The 18050-nt window shown below is 37.7% G+C and overlaps 2 protein-coding genes across 4 annotated transcripts in view; both read left to right on the forward strand.

The window, feature by feature from the left end:
• Positions 1–4155, forward strand: part of NDUFA5 (NADH:ubiquinone oxidoreductase subunit A5) — a 32297-nt gene extending 28142 nt beyond the window's left edge. For all 3 annotated transcript variants that reach the window (XM_045864330.3, XM_045864327.3, XM_045864329.3), the window contains one exon: positions 1981–4155. In XM_045864330.3, coding sequence (XP_045720286.1) covers positions 1981–2082 — 102 coding nt within the window. In that variant the 3' untranslated portion in view covers positions 2083–4155. The remainder of the gene's footprint in view (positions 1–1980) is intronic.
• Positions 4156–9234: 5079 nt separating this feature from the next.
• Positions 9235–18050, forward strand: part of IQUB (IQ motif and ubiquitin domain containing) — a 64370-nt gene continuing 55554 nt past the window's right edge. The window contains exons 1-2 of the mRNA XM_045864331.3: positions 9235–9375; positions 14983–15416. Coding sequence (XP_045720287.1) covers positions 14987–15416 — 430 coding nt within the window. The 5' untranslated portion in view covers positions 9235–9375; positions 14983–14986. The remainder of the gene's footprint in view (positions 9376–14982; positions 15417–18050) is intronic.

An 18050-nucleotide genomic window follows, 5' to 3' on the forward strand; every position in this document is an offset into this window, starting at 1 on the left:
TGTCAGATCTCTTTGATCATGACTTTAGTTTAACTTATACACTAATTTATCATGCAGTTACAGTCTCAGGGTACAATAGGTATTTTTATGTCAGCTGTGCCATTCTCCACATTTTCATGGGCAGTATTAAAGTTAAATTTTAATAATGTTTTACTTTACCTAATATATTTAAAATATTAAAACATATAATCAGTATAAAAATATTGACATATTTTATATTCTTTTTTTATACTAAGTCTTTAAAATCTTTTTTTTTTTTTAAAGATTTTATTTATTTATTTGACAGAGAGAGACACAGCGAGAGAGGGAACACAAGCAGGGGGAGTGGGAGGGGGAGAAGCAGGCTCCCCACAGAGCAGGGAGCCCGACGTGGGGCTCGATCCCAGGACCCTGGGATCATGACCTGAGCCGAAGGCAGACGCTTAACGACTGAGCCACCCAGGCGCCCCTAAGTCTTTAAAATCTTTTGTGTATTTTATACTTGCAGCACATCTGAATTTGAACCAGCTGCATTTCAAATGCCTACTCAGTCACATGTAGGTAGTAGCTACCATTTTGGACAGCCCATTTCTAGAGGGATAGTATGAGAGGAATAAGGAAAAGGGGTGTGTGTTAGAAGCCAAGGAAGAGGGGGCACCTGGGTGGCTCAGTCAATTGAGCATCTGCCTTTGGCTCAGGTCGCGAGCCCCGCGTCGGGCTTCCTGCTCAGCGGGAGGCCTGCTTCTCCCTCGCCCACTCCCCCTGCTTGTGATCCCTCTCTCGCTGTGTCTCTCTCTGTCAAAAATAAATAAATAAAACCTTAAAAAAAAAAAGAAGAAGCCAAGGAAGGAGGGTAGGAGTAGGCAACCGGGGTCTCATGCAGCTGGGTCAGCTACCTGAATTGGGGTTGACCTCAGTGATGTTCAGGCCCTCACACTACACAATGCCTTGGGGGCTTAAAGAAAGCATGAATGGTCAAGAGACCCAGGCCAAAGGGCCATCAGGGAAACAGCCATCTTTAGGGATATTTTTAGTTAGTATTTATGCTATTTTCTCATTTCAGCATTAGTAAATCCCTCTACCCTCAGATTTCTATTAATCTACTTTTTAACTCATTGTTTGTATACATTTTAGACTTGCTGCTAATCGTAGTTTGGCTCTTTTGCCCCACTGGCATAATGAGGCATTGCACTTACCTGGCACTTACTCTGTATTTGAATTCCTTCTCTGACATCCTGACAAGTGTTTAACACCGTTCTTCTAAGTTGGCTAGAGTTGTCGTAGGTCTTTTTGTTGTATAAAAATGTGGAATAAAAAGATATCTAAAATATTTGTTAAATATGTTATAAATTTGCTTGAAGGGAAACAAGTAAATGTAAAATAATCTGACTAAGGAAATTAATTCAATCAATAAATAATTTTTGTGCACCTATGATACTCTATACTCCATAGATCACTGTTTTACAAACTGTGGGTCTTAAGTGATTATGGGTCAAGAAATCAGATGGGTTGTGACTAGCAAGTAAAAAAATAATAGAAAATAACGTTTTATAGCTAGTAAAGGTAATGATATTTTTAGTTTGTTTTTTTTTTACTTTTATATATGTATTATGGATCCTTTAGTAGAATTTGTTGTGTTTTACTGTGGCCCATGATAAAACATAGATGAAGAGACATACTTCTCATTCTCAAAGAATTTGTAGTCTAATGGTGAAACAGACAATTAAGATTGAAAATTCACCAAGTAAACTTTTGAACACTCTAATAGCAAATTTTAATCAAATAGAAAAAATCAAAAGCCATCCTTTCTTACTCATGATTATGTATAGCTATGAGAATTAAGATAATTTTATTAATAATGTTCAACATTTGATGGTAGAACGGTTTATTAGGTATTAATATGTTGACAATAGTTCTAATAATTGTATTTCAATCATTAGCTATGATAAATACCTGTTGAACAGTGTAATCAAATGATCTTTTAAATATTTTTATTAACAGGCTGAAAATGAACTAAGTCTGGCCAGAAAAATGTTACAGTGGAAACCATGGGAGCCTTTAGTGGAAGAGCCTCCTGCCAACCAATGGAAGTGGCCAATATAATCATCATTGAATGACTAGTGTGTTCATGGGAACAGATGTAATTAAATGTTCTGTTATATTAAAAATGTTTCTATATTATTGACATAATCAAGAAAACTAATACAGAGCATATTTAGGACACTTCTTAAAATTGATGACTATGGTAATAGGGACTTGTGAATCCATTTTTGATATGTAAAGCATTCATTTAAGCTGTCTTAAAGATTTTTTTGTTGTTGGGTTTTTTTGTTGTTTTTTTTTTTTTTTTTTTTTTTACAGGGAGATTGTGGAAAGATTTGAAAGTTAATTGGAAAAATTCCATAGATTTTCAATGCAGAAGCCATAACCAGAATGTGAAGTATTTATAGTGGTATCTTCAACACATCATTTAATGATTTTTATCCTGAAAAAAAAACCAGGAAAGATACTTAATTATTATTATTGTTTAGACAAATTTAAAAGTGAAGTAGTAAGAGTAAAAACCATCGAGTTATAGTTGTACAGTTGAGGAAATTGATTTGGTATTTGAAAGAAAAATTTCTTTCTTGAAAGAAAAAATTTCTTACAGTGGTAGTTGGAAAAACTTTTCCATTTGTCTCATTTAAAGAAGTTAGCTTTTTGTTCTTAGCCTTTAGTTTTCCTAATCACCCAAAGTACATGAGGATAGAGATAGAATTTATGTAAAAGGAAAGACATCAAGAGTTCCTAAAGTTTTTCATAGGCTTATATTCAGAACATCGTACTCATACATGGGTTGTAACTTCAAAGTGGAATCACTAGGTAGTTTTCACTAAATTTCCAATATGAGTGCAGTTGGGTATCAAACCCAAGATAAGTGCTAATTCAAGGAAAGAAACAGTTGGCATAAATTACTTTTCACGTGTCCTCACCCTTTCACCCTAGACCCTATCATTTCTAAATACTTATATTTGGTATTTTTTAACTTCAAAGATAGTACTTTTGTGTGTGTTTATACACATATATTTTTGTGTCTTTTGCTATCCCTTGGGGCAAAGTAGAATCATTCAGAATTTTCAGAAAGAGAAAATTGTGGGTTTTTTTTCTGATATATTTCTCTCCTTACAGAGCTGTAAATTGAATGGTAAATAAATATTAAATGAAGTGGATTGAGTTACTTTTCAGCTGTCAGAATGCAAGACAAAGCTTCTTTGGGGGAAGTGGGAAAAGCTTTAGAGAGAGTCAGAAGTCCAGGGGTTCTCATCCCAGGGGTCTAGTGCTATCAACTCAAGTGGAGGCAAGTTGTCAACCTCTCAGATTGACCTATTTCCTTCTTTATAAAAAAAAGTAGAACTTATGATTTATAACTTCCTTTTCAGTTCTAAATATTTGCTTTAACTATAATACATTATATTTATAGATGTAAAAAAATACATGATCCTAAAGCATATCTGTATAGATACTTTCAAGCAAATTTCCTAACCAACCATTTTTTTTCAGGTCCTTTGAGCACATGAAAACAGAAAGATGGCTTGATATGTCTATCAGACTTTTTAGCTTCACCTTCCACGATTCTTGGGTGTCATATATTGCACCTACAGGGCTCCTGTAGCTGTTAATAAAAAGGGGACAGTATTAATGTTTGCTCTAGAAATGCTAGTGGTAGGATAGTAGTAGTATAGTAATAATATAATAATAGCTAATACTTGTTAATGCTTGCCAGGTACTATTCTAAGTACTTGACTAATTTCACTCTTATATCTGCACTACAACTCTTAAAAGTGTGATCCTGCAAATCATCTCCATTTCTCCAGGTAAGGAAATCAGGATTCGTGTGAGTAGTGCTCTTCTGCAATTGTAGGCCATTGTAGGCAACATGGGGCATCTTGGAAAAACAGGTGAAGAGGTGGTGTAATAATAACCAAGGTCGCATAGCTAGTAAGATGTGGAGCTAAATTTTGAACCTAGACTGTCTTGCTCCAGAACTCATGTTCCTAACCATTATATTATTTTTTATGAATATTCTTGGGTTGCTGTCACTCTTGCCTGTACCAAAAGAACTTATTTCCTGCTTTCTTGATTTGTTTTGTCAAAATGACTATAAAAAATAAATAGGAACAGGGGTAGTAAACTGGATTTCATTTTGTGTAAAAATCTTCATATGGATTATAGGAAAATAATGTAAATGGGGTACATATTTAAAAGGCATTGCTGTGTGGTCCATGTTTTTACATTTATTAACTGCCATTCCAACTGCTCATATACCTTACACCTGATAGTTTTTACTCCTTCAAATATTTTCTGGTTGCTTCCTATAACTTCCAGATCAGGCTTTCCTTACCACTTTACAAATAGTTCTTCAGATCCTCAGTGTTGCTGAGTGGCTTCTAGACTAATTTGAGTAATTTTCAGAATGGCTCATTTCAACTCCTCCTAGGCTCTCATGTTTCATTCAGATTAATCATATACCAGACACTTCAAAAGAAAAAGAAGCTAATCAGTTTGAGCTTTGCAAACAAGAAAATGGCAGCAAAGTCGATGCTCCCTTTCTTCTATCTGTGAACTGAGTGCAGAATATTCAAATTTATCCCATTCTTTCCTTTGGAATGGAAATGATTTGTATCTAGGATGATCATACAATTTTTCATTCAACCTGTAATGATTTTGAGAGAAAAAGGAAGTATTAATAATTTCATAAGGGTAACAGGTATAGACTATGACTATCGTGGGCGAACAGGGTATGTGGCACCCACTGGAGTAACACTCAGTGTTGAGGGCTGCCATCGTTTCTACACCAGAAGTTAGAGAAGTAGTCTTACCTGGGTAGAAGGGATATGTCGGCAGTGGCAGCCATTGTGAACCACCAGGCCTCAGGTTTTATTGTGTCCCTTCATTCTCCATTATTCTACCGTCTGCCCCTCCTTCCTCTCTCCCCCCACAAGCTTCCCCTTAGAATTGAGGGATGGAAGAAAAGGAGCTTATCTTTGTCCTTTCCTTTTCTAATCTTAAAGTGCAATTAGAGAAGTGAAGCTAATTGACCTTTTTGCTATTGTTATAATGCAAAGCAGATTTATTTTTAAAAAAATTTTTAAAGATTTTATTTGACAGAGATCACAATAGGCAGAGGGAGAGGCAGAGGGAGAAACAGGCTCCCCACTGAGCAGAGAGCTCTATGCAAGGCTCAATCCCAGGCCCCAGGGATCATGATCTGAGCCAAAGGCAGACAACCGACTGAGCCACCCAGGCGCCCCTGCAAAGCAGATATATTTTTAAGCACAACAATGAGGATTAAGATACTAGGTAAAAGTGATAGCAGTCTTTCATAGCTGACTGGAACCTACTACAATGGGGAGGCTTGCTGTGTTGCCTTCAGAGGTTAAGTCTTCACCTGATACTTTAGCAGGCTTTTCAAACAGATTCCCTTTGGGCCAGCTCTTATAATTCCTTCTGACTGCCAAGATGGTATTCCAGAGAGTCTATGTTCTGTTTATTCAGGAACTCTCCCATGAAGTCTAAGAGATCAGTTTCACTGTTCTCAGAAGACAAGATCTTCAGGTCTTGCAGGACCTTGCTTCACATGTGCTCCAACTGCAGAGCAGAGTATGCCACTTCCCCATTATCTACAGGCGTCAATCACTGGAAGGCAGATGCTATACCCTCATGTTTTCTGTCAAAGGAAGGAAATCAACAATGTTCTGTATAAGAAAATTTCCATATTTTGGCTCATATCCGCTTTTTCTTTTTCCTCCCAGGCTCCGTGGTTATATAAACAAATAAAAGTTAAAGAAACCGAGGCAAGTGTGTTCTGGTGTCTAGGGTAAAGTAGTAAATCGAGGAACATACTATGAGTGTTTTCCATCTGGGGATAGAATTTCCTTTAAAACTCAGTACTTAATGAGATTGCAGCCTATGCTACAGTAATAGTAATACTAATGTTTTGAGAAAAAAGTAAATGAGAAGATAGAAGTTTGGCTTACAGGGGGATGAAGAGGTTTATTTTTAATAGAGTTCACAAGAAATCGAAGTGGAAATGTGATACGTGATTTAAATTATTGATGGGGACTGGAGAAATTTAAAGTATTTAGAGGGAATAAGCCCAAACTCTAGTTAGTGAAGGAAAGTAGTGAGAAAAACAGTGAATTAGAATAGGCTACCCCCAAATCCTAATGTCTTAACACAACAGAAGTTTGTTTCTTATTCATATTACATGCCTAATGAGGGTTGACAGTTCTCAAAAGAGTCACATAAGAGATCTGGGCTGAGGATGATGCCATCTCAACACATGCTTCCATAACCATAGGGCAGGGGAAAGGGAACATACCAATCACACGCAGAAGCAAAAAAGGAAGCAATTTTTGAATGTGCTTTAAAACTCATACATTTAGCTTGCCATGCATTGCTAATAATGAGTTTTCCCAAAGTGATCTTTAAGTTTATATTAGTAGCTAATTTTTTGTAGTGTTCTTAAATGGAATTTATGATGGATTAGCTTCTTTCTGTATATGACTAAATGAGAAGCATTGCAGAGATTGTTTTTTGGGATTTCTCATGATCTTCAAATATGTGTTTTTTTTTTCAGGTGAACATTTTAGGCTTTTTTTTTTTTTAATGTTTGTTGTTAATCAAGGCCAATGACTTCTTTTTTTTTTTTTTTTAAAGATTTATTTATTTGACAGAGACACAGCGAGAGAGGGAACACAAGCAGGGGGAGTGGGAGGGGGAGAAGCAGGCTCCCCACTGAGCAGGGAGCCCGACGCGGGGCTCGATCCCAGGACCCTGAGATCATGACCTGAGCCGAAGGCAGATGCTTAACGACTGAGCCACCCAGGCGCCCCTTTTTTAGGCATTTCTAAAGATAAACATTACCATTTTATGACAGAATATTTCATTTTACTCTTTTTTTCTATAACTGGGTAAAACCAAACTTTTTTGATAACTCATTTGGAAGCAAAATCTGACCTGACTTAACATAAAGCTATTTGTGGTCTTTATCTCACTTTAGTGTGAATATGAATATATTTTTGCCACAGAATTCTTAATGTATTTGATTCTGTACTACTTCCCCAGACCTACTGACAGTGTTACAGAATATACAGTATATGCCCATATTACCTTTCAAAAATCTGAATTAATTCACATCTGTCTGTTAAGGTTTCAGAAAAGGGACTATAGATCTGTATTTATACAGTCTCCTAACAAGGTCATAGAGGTACGATCCAAATTTAGTCCAAAAGCATTACTTTCAGGTTTTCTAAATTCTTCTAATATTTTCTCTCATTCATTCATTTATATCAAAATACATTTTAGCTTGGAGTAACAATGGGAAATACTTTGAGATGCTTGATTTCATAAAGCCACTAGGTGGCATCTTTATAGAAATAAAAGCACATTAAAAGAAATAACTTATTGTATAAATAAATACTGAGATAAAGGTAGATGTTTCATGAAAAAGATAAGTCATTTTGGGCACTAAATCCTGAGAAAATGCATAAGTTTACTGTGAAAAGTAAAATATGAAATTTAAAAATTACCACTTTCAGAATTGAGAGTCTTTTTCCTATTGGTTTTCAGTTTGCATTCACATTTATTTTGTATAACCAAACAACTATATATTTGTGTGTGTGTGTATATACGTGTGTGTGTTTGGGTTGTGCGTGTGTGTGTGATTTTGATACGTAATAACCATTTCCACCTGCAGACACTACCTCAGAAACCTACCAATTAAGTTAGGCTCATTATTTTAAGATTGAGTTGTATAAGATCATCTCTACAGCCAACTATAAATAAAATATGAACATACAGTGGTTATCAAGTCACATTTAACACTGGGAAGTACTTAAAGTTCTCTACCACCAGGTTTTCTTCCTTCCATCTCTTGCCTGTATGCTTAAACCCAGTTTTTTCATACCGTCCCTAACATTGAGGACAGCAAATGATACATTTTAAAGAAAAGACCCAGAAAGGTGAGTGTTTTTAAAACCAATGGAATTCTCATTACTAATAAAATTTAAGATACATTATGATTTACCTGGTTTGCCCATGAAGGACTAACCCTAGCAGTTATATGAATGCTTCCCCCTCTTTTCTCTGCTCTTTATGAATGGTGGATTCATGAAGTGATTTAAACACATTTGCTTTTATTTAAAACCATTATTAAAGACTTGTATTTGAGAATGTAATGCATATTTTATATTCTTCTGGTAAGAAATCTGTCATAAAATGGGATGAGGACATTGGGCAAAAATGAAATTGGACATTAGGAAGTTATTGGGGAGATGAGTGCAATTTGAGCAGAATGCTATAAATGAATGAAGGCAATGAACATTATGAAGGAAGAATGGACTTGTACTATAGACAACAAAAATTTTCATCACTTAATCTTACATGCTTTTTAAATATCAAAGGGTGTTAAATCAAACAGCATAAAATAGTGGTTTAAAATCGAGGTTCTGGAATCAGACTGCTTGGGTTTAATCCTGGCTCCCTGACTAAACCTCTCTGAGCCTTAGTTTCCTCGTTGGTAAAATGAGGCTAATCAATAAAATCCTTGTAAGGATTAAATTAGAAATATATGTGAAGTGCTTAGTAACAAGTAATACTTAATATTAGCTATTATTATGAAGCCACAGGATAGTTAGCACTACATTTGCAATAGGAACATAATTGATCCTTTTCCCCAATAACGTGCTTCTTTAAAAACCTTAAAGAATTTATAGTGATAGAAAAACACCTTTATAATTCCGTGATTAACAGAAGTTTTGCTTCTCCTGACTTAAAAAGGGGAATAGCTCCTGTCTCCCTTTTTTCTTTGGCTGCCAGGAAGCTAAGAGCCAAGTTCTAAGCTTAATAAATGCAAGTAGGCACCTACTGTGTACAACTGTGTTCCCCTGTCAAGGTCTTCACTCTCACTTTATATTTACATTTTCGCCAATCCCGATCTTTTATATCTAAGCCAAATTGCTGTCAGCGTTTGGTTCAGAGAACTGTGCCGTTCACAAGTGTAAGGGAGTTTGGAGAAGAGCGTCCCATTCACTTTGGGATAGGTAACCTGAACCGGACAGCCCTCCCGGCCGCCTTCCTCCTCCCGCCCCTCCCCCTGCCTCACTGCTCCCCCCGCCGCTCGCCCCTTGGCCCCGCCCCTTCCCGCCCCTTGGCCCCGCCCCTTCCCGCCCCTGCGTTTCTTCCCAGCGAGAGCACCGCCTCTTCTCGCGGGACCTGAGCCTGGCGGGAGGAGGTGGCTGCAGGGCCGTTGCTAGGATATAGCCGCAACACAGAAGAAGGCGGGCGCGGACGCCGCTTCCTCCGAGCGCTTCCTGAGAAACCTCTGCGACCCGAGTAGCTGCTTTTCTCAGTCAGGTAGGAGGACAGGTTTGGGCTGCCTTCTCCTGGCCCCACCCCAGACCGGCCTTGAACCGGGGACTACGGCGCGGGACTCCCAGAACTTTGTGCGGGGCGCTTGTCCCGCCTGAGCTCTGGGGACTGCGTGGCTGATGGAGAATGTCCCACCTCTACTTCAGAAATTGTGCAAAGCATCCCATTTTTCTTGGTTCCTTTTCTGGTTCTGTATCTCAGATTTGGGGTTCGGAAGCAGCAGCATCAAGGTGGGAGGTGTACCTCATCTCCCACCCGGAGTGCTTATCACAGTGACAGTAAAGAAGTAAGACGTGCGTGTAACCCAGATCTGGCATTAGAAGACGTGTAGACATCCGTGGTGACATTTCCAGTCTAGTAAACAGAGGGCTTTCACACTTTCCTCCTTGGCACTCTCCTCTCCTCCCATGGTCTTTGCCGTGCCTCCAAAAAAACTTAAAAATTCAACAGGTTTATTTGGTAGAAGGCAAAGCTGGACCCCTGCCTTACTAGTCACACTAACATTCTAGATACATCAGTGAAATCATGCATTGTTGGTGAAAGAGGGACATTTTTGGTATGCAATCATAATAGGGACTGCTTTTTGCTTTTTGCACAATTTTTTAAGATTAAAACATTTACAGTTGAATAGGTAAACGTAAACATGAAAGTTCAAACAGTAAAAAGAATGAATGTGCAGTGAAAATCTGTTTTACACCCGTGTCCTCCCGTCTGCCCTTTATCTTCCACAGTTATTCTATCCTTATACGAATATCTAGTTGCACCTGTGACATGGTAGCTCCTGGCATGTGTTATTTTATTTTATTATTTTATTTTTATTATGTTCAGTTAGCCACTGTATAGTACATCATCGATTTTTGATGTAGTGTTCAGTGATTCATTAGTTATAACACCCAGTGCTCATCACAACATGTGCCCTCCTTAATACCCATCACCCTGTTATCTCATCCCCCCACCGCCCTCCCCTCTGAAACCCGGAATTTGTTTTCTGGTGTCCATGGTCTCTCACGGTTCTTCTCCCTTTCTGATTTCTCCCCCTTCAGATTTCCCACCTTTCCCCTATGGTCCTCCGTGCTATGGGCATGTGTTTTTGTTGGAGGCGGTCACGGAGGAGATGTGGTTGCTGGTTGACCCGAGAACTGAACTGGGGCAATCACAGGCTCCCCCCCTGTCCTTAGAATGGACCTCCCACCCAAAGCCCCAGGGGGGGCTGCTTCAAGGATCCAGCCTTGAGAGAGTGATGTGCTGTTGAGACCTCTAGACTGGATTCCTGACTGAACCCAGTAAAGGCCTCTCTATATAAACTCTTTAAGATTCTGGCTGGTGGGTCCAGAGATCTACTGTCTTGCAGCTGCCAAAGATAAGCTTTGTGTGTAAGTTCCCTCACTTATTAAACTTGCCACCTACCAGTCTGGAGTGCTGCCTCTTTCCTTGGTTTCTCCTTGCAGTCCGTGTTCGGAGCTCAGTATCGGATTTTACCCTAGAGAACTCTAGAGGTTGTGAACCATCAGCTTTGCTTTTCCCATTAATTGATCATAAAGTATGTAGCTTTTAGAATTGGCTTAGCATAATTTGAGATTCACCCAGGTCGTATCAGTAGTTTATTCCTTTTTATTGATGAGTAGTAGTCCATTTTGTGAATGTCTCTTAGTATGTGGATCCATGCCTCAACTGAGGAACATTTGTGTTGTTTCCAGAGTTCGGTGATTAAGAATAAAGGCTTTATAAACTTCTGTGTGCAAATTCGGTATGAATGTAGTTTTTCATTCTGTCTGGGTAAAGAACATAGATTGCTGGGTCATATGATACGTGTATGTTTAATTTTATAAGAAGACTGACAGTTATTTCAAATGCTGTACCAATTTTCATTTCCACCATCAAGCTATGAGTTCCACTTGTTTACGTACTCAGCAACACTTGATATTGTTGGGCTAAAAATATGTATTTGAAGTTGCATTTCTTTAATAACTAATGATACTGAGCATCTTTTCAGGTGCTTGTTTTCGGGGCCAGGGCTAGACTGAGGCAATTGAGGCAACTAGGCTCCAAATTTGAGGAGGCATTTAACTTCAGGTGCACCTGCAAGTGTGGCTCAGTCCACACAAGTCACACTTGTGCCACTCTAGTCCTGGCCCCCCTTCTTTGCCTTCTGTATATACTCCTTGTTGACTTACCTGTTAACTATTTTACTCATTTTTAAACTGTTACTCTTTTCTTACTGAGTTTCGAGAGTTCTCTATATATTCTGGTTACAAGTCCTTGGTCCAAAAAATTGTCTCCCAGGCTATGATTTGTCTTTTTATTATTCTAGTTATGTTTTTTGAAGAGCAGACATTCTCAATTTTGTTGCTGTTTTAGAAGATGACATCTTGGCCATTTGCGGGGAGGATGATCCACCAGATAGTAACAAAAACATTACCTCAGCCTCTCCAAAGGGGTGGGATGAGTATGTTGCTAGGAGTCAGGGCTTCTTTATAATGCTCTCTCTCTAATCAGACTATTAAGCCCTGTTACAGGAGAAAATAGCGAAAAGGAAAATTTTTTGTGGGTGAGAACCTGAAGAGGTTTCTTGAGCTTTTTAAAAATTGAGTTTTTATTCATTTTTTTTTCTAATTTTGTTTTTTTCTTTATTATTTTGGAAGTGTAAAACTTTATTTCAGTTTTTTCATTGGTTGTACTTGAAATTCAGCTATGCCTATTTAATTTAACAAAGTCTAGGGTTAAGAATATCATATCCCTGATACAAATATAGTGATCTGAAGGGGTACGTGCACCCCAATGTTTTTAGCAGCAATGTCCACAATAGCCAAAGTATGGAAAGAGCCAAGATGCCCATCAACAGATGAATGGATAAAGAAGATGTGGTATATATACACAATGGAATATTATGCAGCCATCAAAAAAAAAACCCCGAAATCTTGCCATTTGCAGCAACATGGATGGAACTAGAGGGTATTATGCTAAGCGAAATAAGTCAGTCAGAGAAAGACATGTATCATATGATCTCACTGATATGAGGAATTCTTAATCTCAGGAAACAAACTGAGGGTTGCTGGAGTGGTGGGGGGTGGGAGGGATGGGGTGGCTGGGGAGGGTATGTGCTATGGTGAGCGCTGTAAATTGTGTAAGACTGATGAATCACAGACCTGTACCTCTGAAACAAATAATACATTATACTTTTTTTTTTAAAAACAAAAAGATAGTAGGAAGGGAAAAATGAAAGGGGGGAAATTGGAGGGGGAGATGAACCATGCGAGACTATTGACTCTGAGAAACAAACTGAGGGTTCTAGAGGGGAGGGGGATGGGGGGATGGGTTAGCCTGGTGATGGGTTAGCCTGGTGATGGGTATTAAAGAGGGCACGTATTGAATGGAGCACTGGGTGTTATACGCAAACAATGAATCATGGAACACTACATCAAAAACTAAGATGTAATATATGGTGATTAACATAATAAAAAAGAATATTAAAAAAAAAGATACGCTGTAAGTATAAAATAAATACTGATTCTGAATCTTCAGAAAGAAAAAAAAGAATGCATAACATCTCACTAATAATCTTTTCATACTGGTTACGTGTTGAAATGATACTATTAAATATTATAGAATAAACAAAATAAATTATCAAAATTAAAAAAAAAGAATATCATATTCCTCAATTTTGTAAACACTATAAGAATTTGAGAACAGTTCACTCTATCTTTCCCTTCCCAATTACATATTCTTGTTGTCTAATATTTCAGTTTTCTACTATTATTTTGTGTTGACAGTATTTGTGTGTACCCGTATGTTTATAATTTATTTGTTCACCTTTCCTTTTGCACTTTGGACTTCTGTTGAGCCCATTTTCCTCTTCCTTCAAGTGTATCCTTTAGAACTTTCTTTAGAGCAGGTATTTGGTGGTAACTTATTTGCAAATATTTCTATTTTCTTTCTTGAAAGAGAATTTTGCTAGGTGCACAATTCTAGGTTGATAGTTATCTTCTTTTAATTATTCCATTGTTACCCTGGCTTCTATATTTCTGGTGAGAAATCTGCAGTGATTTTACTTTTCTTTCCTTTGTATTAATGTTAGCAAATTAATATCATTCAAAACAGTAGATGATATGTCCTTTATCACTATATGCTTTCTGGACCTTCTCTTTGTTATTCTGTAATGTAATTACAGTGTATATGGCTTTGAATTATTTTTACTTATCCCATTGGGTATCCCTTATATTTATGTTATGCCTCTTGGATCTTTGGATCCATATTTTTCATCAGTTTTGTAAAATTCTCAGCCATCACCTTTAAAAATATTTTCTCTCTTCTATCTTTTTGTTTTCTCTGGGATTCCAATTTGGCATACAGTAGATCAGGGGCTGGCAGACTTTTTTTGGAAAGGGCTTCTCAGGCCACATATAGTCTTGGTTGCATATTCTTTGTTATTTTTTTATTTTAAAAGTACAAAACCATTCTCAGCTCACAGCGAGATATACTTAGCAGTAAAATATGCTGGAGTTTTTCTCTTTTGCATGGCCCTTAATCTCTCTATTTTTCATATCCTTATCTCTTTGCAGCATTCTATATAAAATCCTTTTATTTATCTTCTAGTTTACTAATTCTCTCTTCAACTCTAATGCTATATTCATTGAATTCAACAAATACATATTTTTATTCCAGATATTCCACATTTTTGGAAATTTGTCATCTTGTAGCCAGAGAACTTCACTAAGGTTATTTTTTTTCTCTCTATAAGGATTTGTGCTTAATTTGTTAGCCCCAAACACAGCTTTCCCACCTCAATACTGTTCTAAATTTTTATCAGCCCCTGCTGTTGCCACAGAAATATGCCTCAAGGCCACTTCTATCCTCCCTTCCTGGCTGCCAGCTTCTATACTTAGGCTCCCTGCTGTACCGGGCTCCTCAGTGCTCTGATCCAGTTCCTGCCCCTGCAGCCTGGCTGTTGGCTGCCCTAGCCCACTCTGGCCCCAGTCCTGGATGCTGTCATACTGTCTCCCAAGCCAAAGCTCTTGGTTGCTGTGCCTCAGGCCCCAGTCAGCTCCAAGAGCAACTCACATTTGTTTGTTGATGTGTTTGTTTTGGGGAACAAAGGTCATTGGAGACTTGCTACAGTTTGTGAGAACAAAACTACTGCAGAGTGATGCTATCCAGGGTATGGTTGCTGTGGAGCTGGCAGATTCCTTGGAGCTTCTAATCAGTTGTAATCCCAGAAGCATAAATCCTGTGTTAGTTTGTATTCAGGAAAAAAAGCTATTCAAATAAGTCCTTTCACAAGGCATTGTTCTTTGAATAAGGAAGAGGTGACAATATATTTTAAAATACTTTTCAGTATATTCTAGACAGTAGATTTTCCCCAAATTGATTGTGTTTTGAGGTTCTCTTTTGGTATAATTTTTACTTTCTGTGGTGTTTTTATTAAAAATTCACCAATGCTTTTTCCTGATGCCATTACTAAAATAATCAGTATTTTAAAAAAATAATGAGCAACATTGCAGTATGTTACGAACATTGCTGTATACCACCAATGAATTTGATATTTGGTGTAGAAATTTTTATGTGTAGTAAATGTATTTATTTTTCTTGGTTCAGGAAAATGTCTGATCAGGAAGAAGAATTTGATTCTCAGAATGTTGTTAATGCATCAGAAGAAAATGAAGATGCTTTTGGGATTATCAGTATTCCAGTTCCCCCAGAAGAGTTTCCAGAGTCAGATCAAACAGAAGATAATGAATCTGAAGTTGAACCATCCAGTGAGGGCCCTACAACACATGTTAAGGAGGAAAGTTACCAGAGCTTATCAAATGTGGAACCAGAAGATGAAGAACAACTCATGGAAGAAGCTTTGTTGCCCAAACAAGTTTCATATTCTCCCAGAAATTCTACAGAGCACTATGTAACTAAAGATGATAATGCAATGCAGTCAGCCAAACAGTATTCAAATGCTGGATCCCTGGCATTTCTGGATAAGATAAAGGCCATAAAGGAATCTCTGAAAGCATCAGTGAAAGATCCTTTAGCAACAGGTATTACCTAGGGAAGATAGGCATTTCTTTTCCTCATTTTGAAGAATGGTAGCTTTTTCAGATTTGTTTTGCTTGAAGATTTGATTACTTTCCCTTTCCTTTATCCACCAAACTTCTGTAGCTACTGCCACTTGATCTCTTAATTAAGTGTGAAGGTACTCTATTCTGTACTATTTTCCCTAAATAGACGAATACCATTAAATTTTAAGTTGGTATTGATCCATTTTTTTTCTAAATAAAGTAGGTTTTTAAAATGTTTAGGGACCTTGGAAAATGGACAAATTTTTGAGTATAATTGTAATTCTTTTGCATGCCTCTTTGGAATTAATTGTTCATAGTTAGCAAGAAAGAGTTGGAATGGAACTTGACTCCAGATTTCCTAATTTCATATCCAGTGCTCATTCTTCATATCTTGTTACTTTTACATATTTCCATACTTCTGCTTAGGGTTAACTTTATATTTAGCTTTGGAAAAATTGTTGTTGTCTTGCATTATTGGTTAATACCCATCACCCAGTTACCCAATCCCTCCACCCCCTTCCCTTCTGCAACCCTCAGTTTGTTTCCCAGCCTCCAGAGTCTCTCATGGCTTGTCTCCCTCTCTGATTTCTTCGTATTCAGTTTTCCTTCCCTTCCCCTATGGGTCCTCTGCATATGAGTGAAACCATATAATAATTTTCCTTCTCCGCTTGACTTATTTCATTTAGCATAATACCCTCCAGTTCCATCCATGTCAATGCAAATGGTAGGTATTCATCCTTTCTGATGGCTGAGTAATACTCTATTGTATATATGAACCACATCTTCTTTATCCATTCTTCTGTTGAAGGACATCTCAGTTCCTTCCACAGTTTGGCTATTGTGGACATTGCTGCTATGAGCATTGCGGTGCAGGTGCCCCTTCTTTTCACTACATCTGTATCTTTGGGGTAAATACCCAGTAGTGCAATTGCTGGGTCGTAGGGTAGCTCTATTTCTAACATCTTAAGGAACCTCCATACTGTTTTCTAGAGTGGCTGTACCAGCTTGCATTCCCACCAACAGTGTAAGAGGGTTCCCCTTGGTATCCAAGATCTATAAAGAACTTACTAAACTCAACACCCAAAAACAAATAATCCAGTCAAGAAGACATGTTTGTTTGTTTGTTTGTTTGTTTGTTTTTTAAAGTAATCTCTATGCCCAAGTGGGACTCGAACTTGCAGCTCTGAGATCAGGAGTCACGTGTTTTACTGACTGAGCCAACCAGGCACCCCCTGGGCTCCATTTTTTGATATTTCTGTGATTGCCTGATATTGTAGTATATAACAAGCACATGGTGATTAGAATAAAGTTGTCTTGGTCCTGTACTTTCTGAGGCTCACAAATTCCTTCACACACCTCCCCTTCCCAAAGCTTAGGAAGTCACTGCTATGAAAATGTTAAAATATATTAATCATAGAAATTTGAATCTATAAAACAACTGAAATAGCTTTGTGATAATTTAACATCTCTGAGAGTATTTTCTTTGTTGATAGCTGTGAAAATAAGTTTTAACAATCTCAAAGAACCTCAGCATCAACAATGCCTAGTTAAATTTTATTCTGGGATTATTGATAAATGTCTCATTTAGCTTTATGAAAATTTTCATGTATTAGGAATCTAGAAATATACAAAACTTTTTCTGCCAACAGTGTACACTCTGCCCTCCATCTTACTTATTACTCACTTCTTACATCTTACTTATTACATCTTCTCCATTAAAATTTAAAGTCTGTAGATGTAAAAGAAAAAAATTTACCCCATTATAATAAGCTTTTAAAAAGTGTTTCTTTATGGGCGCCTGGGTGGCTCAGTTGGTTAAGCGACTGCCTTCGGCTCAGGTCATGATCCCGGGGTCCTGGGATCAAGTCCCACATCGGGCTCCCGGCACAGCGGGGAGCCTGCTTCTCCCTCTGACCCTCTCCTCTCTCATGAGGTTTCTCTCTCGCTCGCTCTCCAATAAATAAAAAAAAAAAAAAAAAAAAAAGTGTTTCTTTATTATCAACATGTAAATGCCTTGATTTTCTATTTTATAGAATGGGTAGTGAACCACATAATGTCTATTTTTGTGAAAAGTAGATTTGTATGTAGTTATTCTAGATATTTGTAATGAACAGTGATTTTCTGTTTTACATTTTGACAACTATAGACATAAATCAATTATGGGAAGAAGAATGGACTTAGATACCTTTTTCTTTTTTTTTTTTTTTAAGATTTTATTTATTTGACAGAGAGAGGGAACACAAGCAGGGGGAGTAGGAGAGGGAGAAGCAGGCTCCCCGTGGAGCAGGGAGCCCAATGCGGGGCTCGATGCGGGGCTCGATCCCAGGACCCTGGGATCATGACTTGAGCCAAAGGTGGACGCTTAACGACTGAGCCACCCAGGCGCCCCTTAGATACCTTTTTCTTTGAAAATTTCTCTATTGGATTTTCTTAATTTCATGAATATGCATTGCTTTACTGACGCATGCTATCAATATGTAATCAAAGAATGCACATGCACATCATAACTTCAGGGACACTCTCTAGGTCTCTGGGTCTCTTGTCCCAATACTCAGTACACAAAAATGCTTGATTTTTCTGAAATGTTCCTATATTTATATCTGAGTAATATAA

This window comes from Mirounga angustirostris, unplaced genomic scaffold (genome assembly GCF_029215605.1).
Source record: "Mirounga angustirostris isolate CCGP_5_RB_7025 unplaced genomic scaffold, mMirAng1.0.hap1 SCAF_12, whole genome shotgun sequence".
Lineage (NCBI taxonomy): Eukaryota > Metazoa > Chordata > Mammalia > Carnivora > Phocidae > Mirounga > Mirounga angustirostris.